We start from the raw sequence: 24,000 nt of genomic DNA, 5'->3' as shown, positions 1-24,000 counted from the left end.
ATGTGGATCAACTGTTAATCATCGAAACGAATTAATATTATCAGGAGAAGATACGAGAACAAACAAGGGGGAATCTTTCTTGCTATTTGACTCCGGAGAAGCAGATGAAAATATATATTTAGCAGAAGCTTTACCTATAGTCGACTACTTTGAAGTTACCTGGATTGGGCGGCCTGGTCGTAGGAATATGCGTCGCCCGCCTATAAGTTGAAAACTGAGATGTGGTCCTGTTTTGAAAGGTTACAAGATTTGCCCAAGACAAACAACGTAATTGAGGGATGGCACCTCGCATTTCTTCATTAAGTCTCGGGTTATCGTCCAACTATCTGGAAATTCTTAGCAGCACAAAGAAGAGAACAATGCCTGACTGAAATTAATATCGAAAAGTTATTTGGTGGAAAGAGTGTAACACAAGGAAAAAGAAATATCGGAAGTCTGCAGATCGATTATTTACGTGCCGTTTCCTATAATTTGTTTGTATACTTGCAGATATTTTTTTTATTAAAACTTATTTTTACCTTGTATTACTCAGAAATGAAATTATGTCCATTTTCTTTTCGAACAGTAGCTTTTCGAATAGATAGACCTATAGATAGATGAAAATAAGAAATAAGTAAAATGAAATTGCATGGAGGAAATAAACAAATGGAATATGTAAGGAGTAAATAAGTAAATCGATGAATAAATTATTTGTATACTCATTAAAAAATGAGTGTTTATAAAATAATATTTTTGAACAACTAGCTAGTATCTTTTTCGAACTATCGTTAATTCGAACAACTGTAGAATCGAACAATTACTTTTCAAAAAACTGTTTTCGAAAAATTGTTTTCGAACAATTATTTTCGAATAATTGTCCGCATTACCTTCTCTGTAAGAAAAGCTGAGAATTCCTGGTTGACGTAATCACTCCCATTATCACAATGTTGTGTTTTGTCGTTTTGTCTCAGTACTTCCATTCAATGATGGTTCAGGAATCTGACAAAAATCACTATGCACTATTTCTAGCACTCCACCGCTTGAATCACTATCCGGCATTGGCTTTTTTTTTTTTTTTTTTTTTTTTTTTTTATTGGTGGTGTGTTTTTTTTTTTTTTTTTTTTTTTTTTTTTTTTTTTTTTTTTTTTTTTTTGTTTTTTTTTTTTTTTTTTTTTTTTTTTTTTTTTTTTTTTGTGCAGTCCTTAAGTTTTGTCTTTGTTTCACTAACTTTGAGTAAGGCTAGTACATGTCCAGACCTTCTGTGCCACAAATTTACTGTTGCTCTGTTCCTGTGATTTCTGTATCTTCATTCTGCTTGAATTTTGTTTCATTTTCTTGCCAAAATGTTCATGGTTTTGCATTGATTCACCTTTGGTGCTTCATTCCAGTATCCTTTCAGAAATTATTCTTTCACATCTTGCACTTATTTAGTCCCTTTGTAACTAGCTTGAAATCCTTTTCATTGAATCTTCTTTCAGGCATCGGGTTTTGATCTAGATTTGGAGCATAGTATACATTTTTTAAAGTAACTCATATCCACCATACTGGTCTTTTAGTTTTCATAATCACTTTTCCTCTCCCTAAGACTGAAGACTTCTTTCCATCATTACCTGAGATGCTACTGTCAAAATCAACTAGTATGTCTTTATGAGGTGCCAGAATCACCAGAAGCACCAGAATCAAAGTTCCTTATTAATTTTGGAATGTTCTTATTTCACTGATGATATGTTCACAATTGCCTTCACCTTTTCTGTCTTTTCAGTTTCATTCTCAATTACAACAACAATTAGCTCCCGTGGATTTATTTTGGTTTTAGCAACTTTAGCTGTTAGCTCCTCTACTCGGGATTCACTTTCACTGTTTTCATCAGTGTCATTTGTATTTCTTCCCTGATGATTTCTTCTTGCTTCATTTATTTTGTTTGTCTTCCGTCATGTATTTTCTTTGTTCATCGTCTCTTATTTCTTCCTTATCTCCTCTTTCTTCAACTTTTGGACAGTTTATTGCTCTATGACCAGGCTGGCTACAAGCATAGCAGATAAATCTTTTGTCTTCTTCTTTCTTGGAGCCTCTTTCACCTTCTTCTCTTCTGCAATTTGTGCTTGAATCTCCATCTTTTCTTATATCAGTGTTGAAGCTTCTTTTATAAGCTGAAGATTCCTCTTCTTTTCTTGCCTCTTCTAGAAAAGCAGCACCGACTTTACGTTTTGGTACTTAATCTTCAATATTTGAGAATTGTGACTTCAGCAAAATTTTATGCCTTGTAATATGCTTAAGGCCTCCAAGTACAATACAGCTACCATTGAGTCTTCAAATTGAGCCACTTCTCCTAAAGCTGCATTTACACCTCTGGCTAATCTGATTCCATAGGCTATAAATTCCCTTAGACGTTTCTTCAGTTTTTCTTCATCTACACAGTTCTTGCAGCATATCAAGTATTTGAAACATACGATGTATCCAATTTTGTGTGTATATCAATCAATATTTACCATGCTTCTTTTGCTTTGGTGCATTCGATGATGTCGTCCCGATCGGAAATAATTAGATTTATCCAGAATTTCGTCTCTTTCTTTCTCTTGTCTCCGCCCATTTTATGCATCTCGCTGCATCACGGCATAGTTGTCCGACTGCCTACAAAGTTTTTTGAAAACCCTCACTTTTACGATAATCATTTCACTGTTCGCTCACATTGGTCTGGTTTTATTGTCCAACTGCAGTCTAATGCACATTCTGCAGTGTCTCGCCATCACTGTCGGTTTTGTTTATAATCTGGTATGCGACTAACATCTTGTTTGCTGATGCCAGACGGAAAAAAAGACAAAACTGAGAATCATTTGTTTAGACAAATATTTATTACAATTTCTTGTAATAAAGGCACGTTTGCCATTTTTATAACTATTATACCTCACAGAGAATGCTAAGTTATCTTTACATCAGAACTTGGGTTTTTATTCTAGGAAAACATTATCATTTATGAGACTTTCATTATTTCTTCTGCATATGTAAATTAATATCTTCGGGGAAGCTTTTGGGTTCCACCACTCAGGTGTCCTCTCTCCTTCCTTCTCGGTCTTTGGGCTGCTGAAGGAGAAAGGCGATGGGAACGCCAGGAGTCTAATTTTCTTCAGGGTGATCCTTTTCGCATTTCACAAGAAGTAACTGATGTTGCATCCTTTTAAGATTAAGCCCCATCTTTTACTTCCTTCCATTTGGCGCAGGTTTAATGAGGGCCTGTTGGTGCCTTATATATTGTCAAATTTGGTATTTAATGGAAAACTTCTCATTTTCTGTATGTAACCAAAAATGAAGCTGCTAAGTGTCGTAACATAAATTTTTTGTGAATAACTATTTTTGTCAACAAAAGTGTAATTCGTTTTGCAGAGTTCATTTTTATTATAATTGCTTACTGTGTAGCTTAGGTGCATTGCAGATAGCGAGTTAAATTACTTGAAATTCCAAATAATATCCAAAAAAGTTGCCATATGAAGAAAAACTGTCTTCAGCAGTACTCCATTTTCTTTAATACAAAATCTCATAAAAGCACTTATGTGTTATTGTTGGTTAATTCGACTTCGGAGTAATAAGAACGCTCTCGCTGGCTGATGGCAGATGGTGAATTCAAAATTGAGAATCATATTGTTTAGAATAATATTTTAACAAAATTGTATTTCTGGTGTAAGCTGCAGGCTATTAAAAAAATAGTTTTATAAAGATTCTGAAATATGCTCAAAAGCATGGTAACGTACAGAAAATAACAGTAAGCATATATTTTACAAGAAAAACTATTAATTGATAATTTTTTAAAATGAGACCAGAGGCGTAAACCTGTTTAATATATCTTTAAAGCAGAACCTGGGTAATACATTATTTTTTATAACAGTCAACAAGAATAATTGTTTGATTGGAGGTATTCCAAATATCTTAGTACTCCACAAACCGAGTCGTTATTTTCATAATATACTCGAAGGAAAACAGACGATTCAATCATTTTCTGTGCAGTCCACGTCCCCAAGGAATCTTTTTCAGCTGCATGTTTGTATAAGGAGAGAAGTTTTTGGAACACCGTATCATCCGTCCAAGGAGAACTGTTTTTGTCACACTCCTTCAGGAAGAGAGAATTGACAGCTTCTGGCTGAAGAAATTCAACCCCCACAGATAATGTGTGCCATGGTCTGATAAAATGCTTTGCTCTGAAAGGAGGAGCCCATGGCCATGGATTCAGGAGCTTTGAAATAAGGTGACATGCTCTTCTGACCTTTCTTTGGCTTTCATTTAGGTTTCGAAATATATACTTTTCAAAATGGTGTGGATGAAAGATCCACTCTCCTTCAGAGTTAAGAAGGCAAATCTGTGCCTTACCATTATTCCTTTTGATATATTCCTCATAACCTTCCTTGATTCTGCTTTCCTTTGGAAAGGAAATCGCTATGACGGGCAGCACGTGCACAGCAATTTTTATGAAATATTCATCCTTTTTCAAGAGCAGGCAGAAAGACACTTCAGAAAGACGAGTGGTGAGAAATGGGGAGCATAAAGAGATTTTATCTGGTGAACTCTTATAGCTTAGAAGAGCAGTTTCCATAGCCTTAGAAAATTCCCAAATAAAATTTGATCCTTTGAAAAGTTCTGGTTTTGAATTATGACGAAGTATGAATGTGGTAAGGTTGCTGTTTGCTGTTTCTTCATAGGTTACAGTTGCAGTGTGATCCAAGCAATGAAATGCCTCCAGTTCTAAAGTGAAATGTACATCTGAGACATTAAATATTTCAGTTTCCTCTTGCAATAGCCCCATGAGTGATAGATTTCCACCAAAATCAGAATTTTTGAGGCCATTGCAGATCTTGCCAACTTCTTCTCTGATTGTTTTCAAGGTACAAATCATGTCCCCACTGGATATGGTATTTTTTTCCACACAGTCAAACAAAGCTTGTGGCTTGGTTATGTTCAGTGCTTCTCCTTTCCTTTTCAGTATCTCATAGGCCTTATCAGAATTCGTTTTTGCATTCATGACAGTGAGTGCATCTTCATGTGACATTAGGGGGAGTGTGAGACTCAGGCAAACTGTAAAGTAATTAGCCATAAGTTCTGATGCAGTGAGCCCTACTTGACATTTAGTATTTGCAATCATTTTGTTCTTCTTCGTGTGTTCTTCTATATATAAAAGGGCCTCTTTGTGACCCCCAAGGGCGGCAAGATGAGCTGCTGTATACCCACCTACTGTTACCAGATCAAGCTTCGCCTCGCGGTAAAGTAGGAACTCAATCATATTGATTTGTCCATTCATGGCTGCAACATGGAGGAGAGTGCTCTTAGAAAAGTCAATTTCCTTGTTTATATCAAAAGATTTGCCCTTCGTCATAAGGTCGTACAGTATGGCATCGAGCCCTTCTTTGGCTACAGCGTATAGTAATGTGTTTAGTGGTTCTCCAATTTCTGTATTCTGTGAGTAACTTGTATCACAAAGTCTCTGAAGGTCATTTATGCACCGGTCAATAGTCATCCCTAATCTCCATTGCAGTAAAGGATCTGATGAATTTTCACAAGCACCTCTAAGGATTCTGATTTGTCCAATCAGAATACTTTTGCCAAGATCACTATTGAGTGATTCAAGAGCTGAAAAAGTAAATGTCAGTGGCGACATTTTCAGATCTCTGCATAAAGTAAGTTGTGTGTGAACTTGATTGTTTTCCAGGGCTTTTCCGAAAGCCTTTTCTTCGCTATGCGTTGAATGCAAGTGAACGTCTTCCTGTGATAACATCTGACTAAACATACAGCACCCTTGTTCCGCTGCCCGCAGTAACAGTTCTCTAGCCTCCTTGTTTTTGTGTTCTATTGCATCGCTTTCGAATTTCCACCTAGCTTGGCAACCAGCATCGATGACTTGTCTCCTAAATATTTCCATTTTGTCTTTGAGTCCTATTCTTAACCCTTCCCAGCGAAGCATGTCACCAAGGGCCTGTAAGTAACGGAGAGTTATGTATTACAAAGGAAAAATGAAGTTTTGAATGTTACTTATATCATCTTCCTATAGAGTTTCATGCATAGAAGTGAAAGTAGACTGCGGATATGGAAAGCTAAATTTTATTCTTCATCAAATTTTGCAAACCGGATTACTTATATACAATACTTATATTTTCAAAATAAAATTCCAGGTCAATGCATAACAAAAGTAAGTACCATGGACAATTTTGGAATTTCTCTACAGGAACATTTGTTAATGAGACACGAAGTAGAAACAAAAAAGAAGCGAATTAGAGGAAAACTCCTCCCTTTGATATGAAGTTCGAGACGCCTGCCTGATGGAAAATGACGTAGTGTCACCGAGCATATGATCAATTGCTTTAGGTCACTTGCGTCTTTTTCAAACGCTTGAAGTAAAGAGACTAATTATAAAGCTATTACTTACTAATAGATCTCTATCTAGATTTCTGAAGGCAGTTTGACTTCGTGTGAAGTAGCCCAGCATTTGTCGTGAAATTGTAACATGATTTTTTGGCGCCTGTATGACAGGCATAATATACACGCATGGCTGCGCTATTGTCACAGTAACCCACTTAAAACATCCATGATATCAATATTTCTGTTGTTACATTTTATACATACATAATCTCATTCCTTTTAAAGGACCATTACAATTAAGAGAAAGTTGCTGCATACGTTGTGAAAAAAAGCATGAACTCACATCTTCTCTGCCCAAGCAATTCCTTTCATTAATGTCAAGCCTTTTGATGGCATGATTGCTTTGACTGAACAGTATACAGCCGTTTCCTTAATCTCTCCACGATAAATTTTTTTCATCACTTTCCACTGTATGGGACTTGTAAAATCTTCCTCTTGAGTGGGATTTTGTCTGTTCCCTTCAATTGGAGAGGTCTTTTTCCATTACTTTCTTTTACACTGGAATTCTTCTATGACACTCCACTATTTAATCTTTTCCTTGGCTCGTCACAATGAGGAAATTTTTATATATTTTCCAATGCATGGGACTTTTTGCTTGGCTTTCGACAGTGCAAGAGTTTCCCCATGGCTATCCAGTCTGACAGACTTTTCTACAGCTTTCAACTGCACAGTAGTTTTTCCATTATTGTACACTGTGCACACGTAGTATACAATTTTCATTTTGAATGTGATTTTCCCCACTTGTGTAATCGTTTGTTCGTTTTTAGATTAAGCCAACCTTGCGCTTGCTCTAAGGGTAACCTGCAAAAATCTGATGTAGTATTTGTCATTCTAAAATAGTATTCTCATATGCTTTGGAAGCAGCCACCTTTCATGTGATATTCATTTCATATCTCAGTTAAAAAAACTGGAGGGCCTGAAGTACCGTAAGCCTTTTTACTAGTTGATTCATTTATCATAAAGATTTTATTTACGAAGAAATGAAGTTACTATTTTTATCACCATTCGGACACTTACCGCTGTTTGAAGTAACAAGTAACTCCCACAAAGACTTTCAAATGGTTCCACTGTTAGTATTCCCCTGCGAGTTGCAGTTTGATTAATAACGTTGAAATTGTCATTGTCATGAGAATTGAAAATGTGCTGTTTCCTTTTCTCATGGGAGTTTAAAATGACTTCATGACTTTTTTTCTTAACTACAGCTACCTTCAATCAATTTTATTTGAGGCTTCAATATTTTAAAGGAATGAGCTATCGTCAACCTTTGTGATTAAAGAAGCCCAGATAAGTGACATTTCTTTTTCACTTCTAGAGCATTACGCAAAGATATTTTTTCTGGTAATTGAAAGGAAATGGAACCGGAGAGAGAGAGAGAGCTTATCTTACAGACCTTACAGCTCGTTCGGGTTTCCCGAGTCCCTCAGTGTGAGGCACCTCTAATGTCTACCAGAGAAATGCTAATACATCTTCCGGTATATTTTGCATCTTCCAATCTTGGATGGTCGGGGATGCAGCTTAGTTAGTTGTCGAGCTTATTCTCAAACACATCTACACCTACTCCTGATATGTTCCTTAGAGGAGCTGGCAACGCATTGAATAGACGCTGCATTGTCGATGCTGGTGCATGGTGGATTAATGTCCTGTGTATTTTCCTTAGTTTTCCTGGTATAGTTTTGGGCACTATTAATCTACCTCTGCTTGCTCTTCCTGATATTTTTAGCTCCATGATGTTTTCGACAATTCCTTCTATCTGTTTCCATGCCTGTATTATCATGTAGCGTTCTCTTCTCCTTTCTAGACTATATAATTTTAACAATTGTAGTCTTTCCCAGTAGTCAAGATCATTAACTTATTCTATTCTAGCTGTAAAGGACCTTTGTACACTCTCTATTTGTGAAATATCTTTTTGGTAGTGTGGGTTCCATATCATATTGCAATATTCAAGTGGACTACGTGTGTACATACGTTTTATAAAGCACAATCATGTGTTCAGCTTTTCTTGTTTTGAAGGGCCGTAACAATATTCCCATTTTTGCTTTGCATTTTGACAATAGTATTGCTATTTGATCATTGCATAACATGTTCCTATTCAACATCACACCAAGGTCTTTAACGGCTTCCTTATTTGTGATTGTTTCGTTATTAGGTCCCCTATATGCTTATAGCATTCCTTCTTTATCTCCATAATTTATTGATTCAGTTTTATCAGAGTTAAATACCATCCTATTTACCTCTGCCCATTCATATACGTATTTTGTTTAGGTCTCTTTGTAGCGAGTTCTTATCTTCATCACAAGTAATTTCTCTACTTATTCTTGTGTCAGCGGCAAAACTACTCACTACCAAGTCCTTAACATTACTGTCTATGTCTGCAATCATAATAACAACAAATAGCAATGCAGCTAACACCGTACCTTGTGGCACACCTTATATTACCTTAGCTTCATCCGATTTCTCATAATTTGCAATCACTATTTGTTTTCTGTTTTGTAAAAAATTCTTTTCGACCATTTTCCATATACTTCCCACTTTTTCATCTCTTTGTTTATCTCTGTTTTCACTTGCTTTGGAAAGGACAGTTAATTCTATGACATGGTCTGAAATACTCGTATTATACACTATTATTTCTTTAACATAATTCACGTCATTTCTTTAACATAATTCACGTTATTCACAATCACCTCGGTGGTCGCGGGTTCGATTCTCGGCCATTCCATTGAGGAGTGAGAGATGTGAATTTCTGGTGATAGAAGTTCACTCTCGACGTGGTTCGGAAGTCACGTAAAGCCGTTGGTCCCGTTGCTGAATAACCGCTGGTTCCATGCAACGTAAAAACACCATACAAACAAACAAACAAACAAACGTCATTCACAAATACTAGGTCTAAATTATTATCCTTTCTTGTTGGCAGGTGATTTATTTGTTGAATGTTGTGTTCTAGTAGCATATCTAATGGCTTTTCGAATTGCCTCTTATCTTCTGCACTACTATTACTCACTTTTTTATATGTGTATAAATACAACCATAATCTTCTATTCGTTCTTTCCCATCTACGAAAGGAAAGTTAGTCTCCAGATTGGAGTATATTCCAGTCTTTGTGATTTCTACATATATCATCCAATTTTTCTATTATTGTGTCAAACTCTTTAGTATTAGGGGGGGTCTATATATTAGAATGTTTAACAATTTTTCAGATTCAAATTCTACCGCTATTAATTCACATTTTGAGTTACTATATTTCTCATATATTTTTCCTTGATTTATGTCTCTCCCATATATCGTGGTTCCCCCTTGATTCCTATTTTTTCTATCTGATCTATAAGTGTGGTACCCCTTTATCTGATCTTCATTACCAATCTCTTGGGAATACCAGGTTTCACTTATATTCATTATATCTATTTTTTCATTTTGTGTTAGTTCTTCTAGGAACTAAACCCTGTGCATTCATCACTATGATAGTTTGCGTGTTATCCCCCATCATTTAATATGGGTAATAATAAGGATTTTCCCAGGTCTCTTTCCTGTTCTGGCATGTTGTTCCTTTCTTCATTTCCAGAAATTCTGACAATGAAAAATCCAACTTTTCCAATATATTTGATCTTCCGTCTTCATATTTATTCATTTTGTGTATGAATCTGCAGTTATCTCCGTATTTGCACCATCCCCTGGCATTGTATATACAGTGCTTGTTCTTTGCACTGTACCTGGGTGCTATTGCTTGAATTCTCGATGCTGACATTTCATAACGTGGTGATGGCTTGTTTTTTCCTTCACCTCATGTTCTTTGTTCCTTTCTTTTTTTGCTTCAGTTTTATTTTTATTATTTATTTGATTTTTATTCATGGTTACAGGGTGCATATATCTACATTTTTTGTTGAACTTGCATCCTTTTCCTTCTTTTAAGTTTTTGCACATTTTTGGATGTAGATTGCTGCATACATCTTCATAGCTGTCTAGGTATGCACATTTGCCATAAATCTCATAATTGTGACATACCTTGGGATGCTTGTAGTAACATCTTTCACCGAATCTGCAATTACCTCTTTTCAAAATGGTGCAGTCTGTCTTTCTTTTTTTTTTTTCTTGCTCTTTCCCATCGGTACGAAGATCTGGGTAAAGCCTCTTCGGGATTTTATTTTGTGTTGTCATGTCGTAATTTATTTCATCGTATGTATGCTGCTGTATTGCCTCATAATATGTGGTATCTATATCTGTGCATACATACTCTTGCCTTGTTCTTTGTTTTCATTATTTTTTCCATCACTTCAGTTTTATTTTCTTCTTTTCCATTTTCCACTTGTTCCTCTTCCTCATCATCCTCTACTATTTGCACAATAAGTCTCAATTTAATAACATTATCTATCTTTGATAGACATGTTGAACAAAATACTCTTGTGTCCTTACTTGTATTTTGCTGGACTTCTGCACATTGGGGATGCGTTGGTACGTGTCAAGCATAGCATTTCCTGATCAGGTTTTGAGGATTTACAGTGCTATACCACAACTTACATAAATTATTTGTTTACAGCATTCGTTTTCCTATTGCATCAATCAGTATATTCACTATATTCACCTTATTCATTTTCTTTGTTGGAATATGTTGATTGATGTAAATTTTCTTTGTCTTTTGATCACTTGAATTTTATTTAGCACTCTTTCAATTATTTTCAAAATATTTTCTGCAGACTTGCTCCAGTTTGAAGGATCATATCCTTCTAATATGTCTATGAATATTTTTGCATCTTTTTGGTTTGGGTTGTTATTGATCTCATAGATAAGAAATACCAATTCCCTTCCTGCTACGTCATCATATTGCAAGTCTGCAAGGCAAGAAAGATTTCTCCATTGCTTTCCACGGCTGCTGCCAATCATTGCCATCCTGATTGAATTTTTAATAATTCACTCGAAAAACTAACTTAGTCGACGCTTTATCCTACTATATGGACACTAATCTAATCACTGACAGACAGTTCGCGAACACTTCTAGCTATACATAATTCGTTTTCTAGTTGTATGTTATACAGGTATGTCTCACCAAGCAAAATGGCATTGAAGAGAGAGAGAGAGAGAGAGAGAGAGAGAGAGAGAGAGAGAGAGAGAGAGAGAGAGAGAGAGAGAGAGATAAACAGTACCTTTCTAATGAGCGCTGGGATTACTGCAGGAAGGTCGACTGTGGTATGGGCTGCTTCAAGAGGAGTGATGTTGCCTATAGACTGGTTACCAAGGGGAGCTCCTGCTCCAATAAGCAAGATAACTGTATCTCTTTGATTACAACAGATGGCTTCTACTAGAGGGTCAGCATGTGCGTTTATTGGTAAAAGAGGAACACTACTCTTTAATAAGTCTATAATTTTTGTTGTTTCTCCTCTCCTCACAGCATCCACCATCTCACAGAATCGATCTGCTGTCACACTGTAATCGACTTTTCCTAGGCTTTCACATTTCTGATGGATAAAGAGCAACATTAAATTGTGAACTGAATGGCTGGATTTTCAAGTAAAAATATTTCTTTCAGTCCTGTTAGAGACTTGTTTCCTAGGCGTGAGATGTGCTTCATATTAAAAGTAGAAGAAAAGTTTTACATAGCTAAATGCAGTAGTCGAAGTGAAATCATTCCCAAGATGTATGTTGACTAAAATTTTAATTTTTCATAACCCCAGTAACTAATGAAAAGAATTGCTAATGTGAATTGCATTCAGAAGACATTTGAAATAAGTTAAATGTATATAGAGTTTTCATAGCAAGAATAAAGAATATTCCTCTGGGTATTCAAGCAAATTATTTATGTGTTATATGTCTTTCTAATAGGAGTGAAGGTCTGGGTAACATGATGTCATACAATATACTACAATGATAGGCTTGGCAGACTGTTATTTCATTTCCAAGAATTTCCAAATACAGGTTTTAAAAGCATGAACTTAACTGCTCTTAATTAGCTTTGAGGTTATCAACGGACCTTTTTGAGTAACTTCGCAAGTTCATGGTGTCTATATTCCATAGCAAGCTCTTGGGCAAGGATACCATGGTGATTTTTAATCCTTGGGTCACAATCATGATCAAGAAATATTTCAGCCATGCTGATCCATATATCTTCCAGACTCAATGTTTTACCATTCCATATGTATAATGAACCATCATTACCATTCACTGCTTGTCTTGAGGCTAGCTTATGAAGAGCTGTGTTACCTGCAATGAAAGTTTGATCATCATGGGAGAAATAAAGGTTAACAGCATTTCAAAGCGATAGAATAGCAAAGATTCTCATACTACAATAACTGGTGGGGAGTTCAACTAAGGATTCCTGTATTTAAATATCTGTTGTTGGTAAACTAACCCTCGAAATCAACAGCATTTATGTAGTACTCATGATTTGAGAAAAACTCATGAATGTCCTTTTCATCCCAGGCAGGTACACCATTTGTAAAGGAGGCAGATGCAATATAATGAACAAGTGAAAGCCTCTGTTGATCATAGATGGTAGCGGGGAGGGAGTAACCTTCCAGTAACAACCTTACTCCATTATATGTGCCATATCTTCCTTTCCTAGCTGCTGAAAATATCTTTCCCTTTCGAATTTGAAGTTCCTGCAAAGAGTGTAGAATTTAACCTTTGGTTTATCAGTTTTACAACTAATCAATACACAAGCTCATTTTTAAGAAAGCAATAAATTTTTTAGCAAGTATGGCCATTACATCAATTGTAAGGATGTGATGAGATGACACATTCCTAGCATATGGAAGTTGAAAGATAAACAACGAGGTTTTTTGCTTATGCTAAAACAATAGGTAATAATGTAAGAAACAACATATTGTTTAATTTCTCCTAAGAAGTATACAAACCTTTGCCTTATATCAGAGTAATATTTGAAAGCTAGGTCATTCATTGAAATTTCTTAATAGTTTGGTTCTTGGTGTGCATTTTGAAATTGGTGTGAGGCCCCACTACTTTTATGGCAGTGTCTGCTGCTGTGACTCCTGGGTCTTCACAGAAGCTCACCTTGACCACATCATTAGGGGTAGACAAGAGGCAGATAGAAAATAAGCAAGAAGTGCCATTAGGCCTGTCCCTCCTCTTTTATTCCTCCTTGAGCTCGTTGTTGTTCTCGCCTTCCACCACCTCACCCTCCTGACTCTTCTTGATTCTAGTATCAAAGGAAAGTCTACAAGAGGCTTGGAAGCCTCCCTAGTAGGTGCTGTAAATGCCATTTTTAGTTTTTACTCATAATTGTTGAGACCTAGCTCGCCTGCTACAAAGCAGGTGCTCATTACAAGCTTACTGAGTAACTGTCAGAATCAAAAAGCCATAGATTTGACAAAGTGAAGAGTGTTTACCTGGGGAAAGCAGTTCATTTGGTTAGGCACTGTGGTCTGACTCTTGACAAGAGTGATGGTGTGCATTGACTTGAACCGTGTAGCTGCTACTTCTTCAGTATATACTGCAATTGTTCCAACTTTGGTCAGTCATAATGTTTACAATATGGACAGATATTTCTGTCATGCTGTTGAATATTTTTTGGTGGACCCACATACATTGTGGTTTGTATCATGGGCTTCATTTATTTAATCATTTATATAATAATATATATATGGTGCAACTGGAAAACCTATAATTAAACTTCCTAATGCTTTGTATGATTGGCAATTCAGCTGAATTTTTTAATTGATTAGAGTGATCGTAAATAATATTTAATTATTTGCAGTGTTACTATAGGTAAACATTAATTAGATGAATGATAACCAAAACTTGATGTGATTTAAGTGGATGTAACCTTCTTGGAACTCATTCTCAGAGTAAAGTTGAGAAATCTTTGAGCGTCCTCACCCACTGTACATGCCTGCTGTAGCAGTAACTGGTGCTACTCTTCTCCAGAGGAGAGGTGACAGACATCATTCTCATTCACAGGGTTGGTCCTCTAGGAGGAAGGATTTCAATAAAGTTGTGGGATGTGTTCCTGACAGTTCACCCACCCAGGTTTTTCAAGGATGTCCAACCTGTCCCTCGACCTTCTGTCTGTGTCTGGTACTGATCCATGTGTGCATAAACTCGTTATCACTCAATATTGTGCCCATTACTGTGGTGAGTGTCTGAGAACATTATATCAGTAGCTTCAGTTGAACCACCATGAGTCCTGCATGGGTGTCATAAAACGATTATGATGTACAGTGGAACCTAGTTTTTCATACATAATCCGTTCTGGAATCTCCTACAATACCCGAAACATACGAAAACTGAAGCAATAACTCCCACAAGGAATAATGTAAATAGCATTAATGCATTCCAGACCCCCCAAAATATGAACAAAAAATACATTTTGCAGGGAATAAACACAGTTTTACCTCCAGAAAAGAATGAAAAATGAACAATGAAATGAATAGAGAACATTTAACGTCACTCTTACCTTTATGGAAGACTCTTGTTAGCGTATGGAAGACAGAGAGGAGGGGAGAGGGAGGAGGATAGGTTGCTGTTTGGAAGGAGAATCCCCCTCCAAAAGGACTTCAGGTATTGTGAACCTTTCTGGGGTTACTTTTTTATGTTTTTTAGTGGTACTGTCTGATGTTACTTCCACACTTAGTTTTTTAATGACACTAGGACCAGCTTGAGTCAGTGGACCCCTGTCGAATAACAAAACTGTTCGAGACATTTGTGTCTGACGTCTCTTCAATATCTTCTTAAAATGATACAAAGCTTTGTCATTAAACATGTTGTAGACATGGATTACAACGTCTTTGTTAGGATGATGTGTCTCAACAAAATTTTGTAAATCACTCCACTTTTCAAATATTACTTTGATTATTGAAGTAGGCACAGTATCCCCTCTCTCTTTCTCCTCTGCTGCCTGTTGCTGTTCTTGCTGAAAGTCTTGCAGCTCCTCAGTGGTTGGCTCTTCCCTGTGGGATCCACTTGCTCTTCCACATCCTCAACACTCACATCCAAGCACATAGGCTTCCCAAGAGACACAATTAGACTCCACAACAGGCATAGGGTCGGCGGGGTCAGCCTCAAACCCCTCGAAATCCTTCTCGAGGTAACACCCTGGCCACAATTTTTTCCAAGCAGAGTTCATTGTTCGGGAAGTCACTCCCTCCCAAGCTTTGGCTATAAGGCTTATACAGTTGAAGATATTGAAGTGGTCCTTCCAGAACTGTCTTAGGGTCAATTCAGTGTCTGAGGTCACTTCAAAGCACCTTTGGCATAATGCATTTGTGTAGGTTTCTTGAGGTTCGAGATGATTTGCTGGTCCATGGGCTGGATGACAGGGGTGGTAGGGGGCAAGAACTTCACTGTGATGAATTTAAATTCATCCAGCAACTGGTCTTCCAATCCAGATGGATGTGCAGGAGCATTGTCCATTACCAGGAGGCACTTGAGGGGCAACTGATTTTCTTGTGGGTATTTTTTCACAAATGGGCCTAACACTTCATTGGCACACTCAACAAAAATATGTCTCGTGACCCATGCCTTTTTATTGGCCTTCCACATCACGGGCAATTTATTCTTTGTGACATTGTTTTTCTTGAACACTGGGGGAGTTTCAGAGTGATACACAAGTAGGAGCTTCACTTTGAAATCCCCCACTGGTGTTTCCACAAAACAAGGGAGTTAGCCTGTCTTTCATAGGCTTGTGCCCTGGCAATGAACTTTCTTCCTGTGTGATGTAGGTCCATTTTGTCATTTTTTTTTCTAGAACAGGCCTGTCTCATCACAATTGAAGACCTTTTGTGGGAGGAATCCTTCAGCCTCAAGATACTCCTTGAATTCACCAACGAATTCTTCGGTGGCATGTTTATCTGAGCTCACAGCCTTCCCATGCCGTACGGCAACTATGGATGCTGATATGCTTTCTGAATTTTTCAAACCAGCTTCTGCTGGCCTTAAAACCACAAAGCAGCACTTTTTGTTCGCATTTTCTTACTTAAATCGACATGCAGCATCCTAACTTTTTCACACAGGATCGCTTCAGACGCACTATCCCTCACAAACTGTTTTTTGTTGACCTACACCAACAACAGCTTTTCAACATCTATTAGTTGCAATCTCTGTTTAGATATTGACAGACCCCTTTTGCACCATTAGCTGCCTTGATTTCATCTTTCTTTGCCTAGGATAGAGCTGATTGTGGACACTGATTGCTATACAGTCTAGCAAGATCAGCTGTACTTGCACCCCTTTCATTCTTCGCTACAAGTTCTTTCTTGAATTCTATCGTATTTCTGGTCATTTCACTGAAGGGGTGGCCCTTGCAGCTTTTTATGGCCCCATTATGGCTACATTGCAATGAGTTTTATGGTGAAATTAGTACAAAACACAAGAAACGTGCAGTGATGCAGACTACGAGTGTGGAGATGCTTGCTAGACGAGAAACAAAGCCAGAAATGGTCAAGAGGGAAAACCGAGGAAACGTACGACAACCGAGACAAAACTTCGGACAGAAAGGTCTACGAAAACTGAAATGTGTGAAAAGAGAGGCGTACAAAAACTTAAGTTTGACTGTAACCATAAATAAGCTCGTTTACTGCATTGTTACTATTAAGTTTGCTAGCTGAGCTATTGGGTAGTTGTTGGTAGGCTTTAGAGTGTGGGTTAAAGTAAGTGCGGGCAGAGGACATTTGAGACACCTGCAAGGTGGTTGTGTGTGTGTCTGTGATGGAGGAGTCTGCCCTGCTGTGCATAGTGGATGGTGGGATATTTCACATCCAAGAATCACTCAAGTATTGAGCATTAAAAACTGAGGATTTTGGAGTATGGGATGGAGTAGAGACTCCATTGATAAGTCCAGTCTTTAATGCATATGAATTTGTCAGATGCACACACACACACACACATTAGCCATTACTTAATAAGCTGATGATTTAATGTGATAAGTATGTCTCAAAAGGAAGCATGAGAGATATTTTAAGGAATGATTTATTGCAGGTACAGGATTAGGAATATTCCATTGATCCTCCAGAATCTGCAGGATTTAGATTAGAGGTTTTCACTTTATGTCAAGTTCCATCGCCTTCCAGTGTCACTATGTATTTGCGATTGTCTGTCTTAGACTCACATTACCTGGCTACCTGCAAGTGCATCGATAATTATACTAAGGATCAAAGAAATACAAGCATATGTTTGTACACTACTTGAGGTTTTGTATTAATGTTATGCTGTGCTTTGTTTGGTTTTAGTCTTCTCAGAATCAGGAATTTATATGATATTTTTTTGTAATAAATTGTCAATGTATTTTTGTATTTCCTTAACTCACTATTACTGTGCTTTGATTTTATGTATAAACCTAAGTATACATGGAATGGTCCTTTACATATCACTGAGAGGTTGATGAGTATTTTGATACTTAATAAGCATTGTCTCACAATGGGTCATGGGGCATCCAGTCATGCAGTATCCATCAGGTGGGGTCAAGGTTGCTTTGGGGTGCTCAGTAATACAGAGTGCCAGTTCTGGTTGATTTAGTGTTGCCACCAGAACCTATCATTGACAGGGAAGTTGAATGAACTTGGCTATCCTTCGATTTTTCAGATTTGGAGGTACTTGTTACTTATAGCCAAGGCTTGGCAGAGAGCGACTTCCTTGATTAGTGGCCTACCAGTCTTTTGGATCTTCCCCAATTTGATCTTATACATTAGACCATTCTTCCTTGATAGTGCAGCTGACTCATTATGGTTAGGAACCTCTGGGCCATGAGGATCTGATTCAGTCTCATTTGTATCCTGTAGGCCTTGAGGGTCTAACCCCATCAGAGCCATACCACATTGAGCTAGATAGTCACTTCCAAGAGACCTTTGGGCCCATTCTTTAGAGTTATGGTATTGGTAGGGCTTCAGTCAAGCAAATTGCATCCTGCTCTGGTCCCCACTTTTCCTTGGATTTTCTAGAGGAAATGATCCTGTTAGTTGCTGGTCCATAGAATTTTCTTGCCTTCATAGATCCTTTAGGTTTCTTTGCCTTCATGTAAGTAGATCCAGCAGTCTGGAGAGCGATTTTTTTTCATCTGAAACATTAGCCAAAAGTCATGATTGAACCTTTGGCTCAGCATGCTGGCCATCATTACTATGTTTGTTTGTCTTTAGAGGACAGTAAAATTCCAAATCCTAGTGTAGGAACAGATGTCCAATTCTCTCAGGCTCAGATCCACTAACCTTTGGACCAATCAGTCTGGTGCTGGAGAGACTCAATGCTATTTACAGCCTATATTGCACCAAGTTACAACTGAGAGCAGTGCCCAGCTGTCAGGACACCTTTAGTGGCTGAGCTATCAGTGCTATAGTTGGGAAGAGGTCAAACCTCTCCTAAACCTTGATTAGCCATTCATCGACTATTTATCTAGGAGTGTCTTTATTTCAGACATTGCCAACCAAGATGAAGGCTATGCTGGAAAAACAATGAAATGAAGTTGTACATGAGTTAGTGGAATAGGAGGATGGAGAATGGTCATTGATCTCTCTCTCTCCTCTGAATGAGTTTCTCTCTCAGGTTCTGTTCAGCATGGTAACTAAACATTTTCATTTAATTTCCGCCAGAGAAGGTGCCTTCATGATTTCTTAAACTTAAAGTATGTATATTTTCAGATGTACTATATCCTTCAGAACTTTAGGAAATACTGTACATCTGCTTTTTCTGCATTGGGACTGCATATCTCTTCCAAGCTTTGTGTTTATGACTATTGACAGACAACAAAGTGTTTGCTAAGGAACCCACCCAAGTGTCAGTTTGGGTTCATTTGGTCATTCTTCTTTTGTTGCAGTATCTTGATGATTGGCTGATTCTGGCATCCCCAGATATACAGTTGCTCCCGGATCAAAACTGTCTTTCTGCATTTTGTGATAGTCTGCGTATTGTGGTGAACTGGAGAACTGAAATATGATAGCAGCAAGGATCTATCCTAATTACTCTTCTGTAAGTAAACTCCAGGAGGTAATAGGGCAATTCCTGTCATAACAACAATGACCAGCTTGCCTTTGGTGCTTTTGTTATGTTTTGCTTAGTCACCTGTATTCCATGGAGAAGCTCATGCCTTGCAGGCATCTTCACCAGTGTTCACTTTTAGTGTTGTTAGAAGTAGCATTAGTCCTCATCTCCACTATCACAGTCTGTGCGCCACAGGCAGGAGGTGAGACAATTGAGGAAGGTAGGTGGATGACAGGGGTTCTTTTGAACTCTGCCCCCAAATGGTTTGGTTCTTAAATGCATTTAGGGAGAGATGGAGTTCATGTGTGTGGACTGCAAGTGAGCTTTATCTACATATCAGTGTCTAAGAAATGTAAGTGGTGCTGTTGGCACTGCAGGCATTTGACGACAGGTTGATGGGCAATCAGTGGTGCTGATAAGCAATAACACCATAGTAATGCTTGCATATACAAGCAGATGTCTACAAGTGGACAGGGTAGATGCACAATTAAGTAAGTTGTAGAATGCTTCCTGATGATGAGCAAGGGCTGTCTGAGTTAAGGGCAAGACTGGTGTTTGTCTTGTTTGCCCCCTAGATATACAGGAAGTGCCCAGTGTTTTGCTTATCAGTTCCAGATTTCAGACCAGCACTCAAAGATGCTTTCAAAACCCCTGATACCATCTGGATGCTATGCCTTTTTTCCATTGACAATATCTGCTGGGCTCAGGATGACCACTGTGGCTCCTTGCTGGCCTCAAGCTGAACGGTATCCTGATCTGCCGTCTTTCTTGTTTGATGGGCATAGGGAAATCTGTTCATGGCTTATGCTTCTTTGCCATTCCAACATGCCACGGTTTCACCAGTCTCATGAGGAGACATTCACCTCACAGCCAGAGAACATCTAGTAACTCCTACAAGAGAGAGGGTTTTGTGGATGAAATTTGCAAGATAGTCAGGAAGTCATCAGCAGTGATTTTTTAATGTAATTGGGCTATCTTCTTTGGTTTGTGTTGTAGGATGGGGATGTCGGGTTTAAGCCACTACCCTACAGCTAATGGATACTTCATCTTTTTTCACTGAGTCAAGCTCATCTATGTCTCTGTGGTAAGGGTGTGTCACTTTGTTGTCAGAGTGATGTGCAATTCATGCTCATGATGAAATGTTAGGTTCAGGATAGAGAGCTTACTTTCAAGATTGTCTTTTTCTTGATGTATCCAGCTTTCAGAGGGATGAAATGAGCTGTCAGCCTAATCAATTCATAAGTTTGAGGCAGATACTTAGAACCTGTTAGGTCTTCAAACAAAGTCTGAGAACTGCACAATTTCATCTCTCCAAGATTTCATCAAATATAGGTTAAGACAAGATAAGATACTTTTGTGTATTGTGAGAACTGTGTAGTGTTACCTGATCACGACTTGACACCATAAAGCTTGGGTGTTGAGGCTTGTCTATGTTCACTGGCAAGCAAAAGGAGGTGTTCAAAATATACAATTTCCTTTTGTGAGCAAGATATATAGGTCATTCAGGAAGTCTTCGTTAGCTGTGTAGAAGGGAAGTGAACCATTGTCTGTGGGTGATTTTGATGGAGGTCTGTCTCTCCAGCCAGAACCACTATTCAACAGAACATAGATAATCAAAGTATCATCACAGTTGTGTATTGACAGGGATGATCCAGTACTATGTGTCAGATCCCACAAATCAGGGAAATTGTTCCAGCCATTTTATTGAAGAGGAACTTCTGTGGTGTCTAGGTACTGGTGTCAGATGTCTGCAGACACAACACCACTTTTCCTCCTATTTGAGTGACATCATCCTTTGGTACTTTGGCACTGTCCTTATGAAAGAGTAGGTTCTGCTCATAATGTAGCTATCCAAGCTCCATTTGGACAGGAAAGGTTCTCACCTGAGTTATCATTTTAGGCATGCTTTATGGAGTGGAGGTTAGTGTGCCAGATCTCTTTCCATTCTTCCCTCTGTACTGCAAACAGCCTGTGGCTTTGAATCATACTGATCTAATGTGATATGGGTTAATTACATAGCAGAATATCTTATCCAAAGGCTACAGTCGAGGGATGTTTCCCTATGACATCCTTTTAACAAGAGGTGCTGGCATGTGAAGAATTGACTATTAGGTGGGATTCTGTGATAATAATTATTATCAACATATAAATTGGAGAAACAAGTTCTAAACTCTGCTGAGTTTCACTGTGACTTTTAAAAAATAACTGTGGCATTAGTAAGTCCCAGGCTGTCTAGAGATACAGAAGCTAGTTTTTCCCTCTCAAGTATGTGACCAGGAAGCTGACATTTCCAGATGACTGTAATGCACTGTTTTCAGTCTTTTACATTTATCATGCTCAGACTGGCAATATACTAACCTGGTAGTTTTTATGACACAAATAACACCAAATCACAGAGTCAACAAGACAAAGGTTTTAAACCTAGGAACAAAATGCTTCATTTCTTAAAAAAATATACAATTTCTCTTTGAGGGATAAACCCAAAAATTTATTTATAGATTTCACATCTCTAAGCAACCTTCTTTTTGCCAGGACCTCCTGTACACCTGTTGATAAGATTTAATGACATAGCCATTTTCACTCAAAGAATACTCTTATGAAAGAGTTATGTTTGAAAGTTTAGGAAAAAATAGCATTTACTTATAGAATAGAAAAATTGCAATATCTTCACAAATCTTACCATTATTATGGACTTTACTAGGTTTCCTTCACGGGTCACTTCCGAGTTTCCTGGGTGGTGGGTCAAAACTTGTGAAATCACTTTGTAACCTAAAAGATGAGCTTCCATATAAGCAGTGGTTTGCCGGTCTTCTTCTATTTTGAATGGGTCTGCACCTTGACAAAGCAGGCTTTGTGCCTGTTCCACGTCATTCTTTGCCACAACATCCCATAACTTAGTTTCCTGGAAATGACAGACATTTAACTTATCTTACAATTCTGAAGCTCTGGACAGCTTGTGTTTTTCTTGTAGCTATGTGTAACTAAATGCAGTCCGTGCTTGTTTGTGTATGTGTGTGTGTGTGTGTGTGAGTGTGTGACAATAGTCAACAACTTTTAGTGGGGAGCTGATTAACTCAAAAGTGAGAGAAGTTGTATTGGTAACAAGTTAGGTTATGCTGTTCTGTAACAGGTTAGGTTATGATCTGTGATCAGTAAACAGCGAAAATTAGTTTTCAAATCTAATACAACAAAACTAAAGAAAACAAAGAAAACAAGTTATATCCAAGATTTACCAATATCTTTTACATCATTTAAAAAATGAGAAAAAATTAATTATATATCTACATACCAACTTCTCAGTGAATTCACTAGGTGAGAAGAACATTAATTCCGTTTCCTGCAATGGAACTAGATTCAGGTTTTATTTCTTTTTATTATTCATAAATACTTGAAGCTACTCTGGTGTCAATATTCACTGATATATACACAATTTTTAATATATCAATGTTCTATTTCACTTGCGAATAACTGTTATGTTTAATTTTTTATGGGCAATTGAATATATTTTAAAATGAAGAATAAGATTTGAAGATTTCTCCGTGAAGCTGCTTAGCCGCCAAAAACCATGAGAGGTACAAATGACTGATCTGTACTTACAGAATATGCTCTCATACTCTGTGTCAGTAGAACTTTGAAAGATTTTTTTCTTGATAAACACTGGAATCTCTGCAATGAAATGGAATTTATAAAAAACGTTTCTTTTGACCTAAAAAGTATTAATCTATATTCATACGAATATTATATGAATATATTCGAATGATTACTATGAGTTAATGACAAGGCTAAATGACCTCAAAATTTATAGTTATAGGTAGCCTGCATGTGAAAAGACTAAATTTCAAAATGAGGATTTAGGTATAATGTCAAAATTCATTTTCGAATTCAGCCCTCCCCATTATCTTCCGCCCTTTTTTATAACATTCCTTTTGATAAGATTTCTTTCCTGAGAGTTATGACTATGAGGATATGTGCTGAGCACTTACATATAAAGCATCCTTCGCGAAACAAATAAGAAAATGTTTCTCATGGAGTGATTTTCCCAAAAGGTTTTTCTCTTCATCGTAGATTTTTTAAAGTGCAATTTTCTAAGAGAATGGTTCAATTACGTTCATTCAGATAGAATCAGAAAGTTTTAGAATTTTGTTGTATAAGAAACTTACTCTTTTGATTAGGAGCACAACTATGGCAGCAATAGTGACGAATAAAAAAGCATTTATTACTGACAAAAAGGTAATGACTGTAGCATTTCCCTCTTCTTCATATCCATCACCTCTGATTTGTCTCCTGTCAGTCTCTGGAACACGAATTATGTTATTGAACAACCTTTTACCTACTGTGCATAACATTTAGATTACTGCCACTATTACTTCACGAATTCCATATCCTATTGAGACAAATAACGATGGTAACTAAAACTGATAATGAAAGATTATATTTATTATTATTTGGAAGGAGTCCCTCTTTTAGGGCAGTTTTATTAAAAAAAGGGATTTTGACGAAGGAAAAATCTATTTCTGGGCAAATATCCCTTCAGTTCATATTTCTAAGGTAAATAATACTAACTTTACCAGAGAAAAATAAAAGTGGGGGATGTCAGAGTATCCTGACTCGCTGCCCCTAAATAAAAAGAGGGTGTCGGTATGGTACTGGGGCGAGTGAAACCACTACCACGGACCTCTTGTCATTTAGATCTCTCCTCCACCAAAATCCCCC

At 37.5% G+C, this 24,000-nt stretch overlaps 1 protein-coding gene across 1 annotated transcript; it reads right to left on the bottom strand.

Annotated features, from left to right (window-relative positions):
- Positions 1-3,793: 3,793 nt before the first annotated feature.
- Positions 3,794-23,743, bottom strand: LOC135201048 (uncharacterized). The gene is made up of 8 exons (XM_064229895.1): positions 23,448-23,743; positions 22,885-22,953; positions 22,577-22,624; positions 21,968-22,189; positions 12,713-12,962; positions 12,335-12,564; positions 11,511-11,822; positions 3,794-5,935 (listed from the first exon to the last, which is right to left on the bottom strand). The coding sequence occupies exons 1-8, from the start codon at positions 23,631-23,633 to the stop codon at positions 3,860-3,862; spliced, it is 3,393 nt and encodes a 1,130-aa protein (XP_064085965.1). The 5' UTR covers positions 23,634-23,743; the 3' UTR covers positions 3,794-3,859.
- Positions 23,744-24,000: the final 257 nt, after the last annotated feature.

The sequence above is a fragment of the Macrobrachium nipponense genome, chromosome 27 (genome assembly GCF_015104395.2).
Source record: "Macrobrachium nipponense isolate FS-2020 chromosome 27, ASM1510439v2, whole genome shotgun sequence".
Classification (NCBI taxonomy): domain Eukaryota; kingdom Metazoa; phylum Arthropoda; class Malacostraca; order Decapoda; family Palaemonidae; genus Macrobrachium; species Macrobrachium nipponense.
The sequence above is the reverse complement of the archived record's forward strand: the minus strand, read 5'-3'. Positions and strand labels throughout refer to the sequence as shown.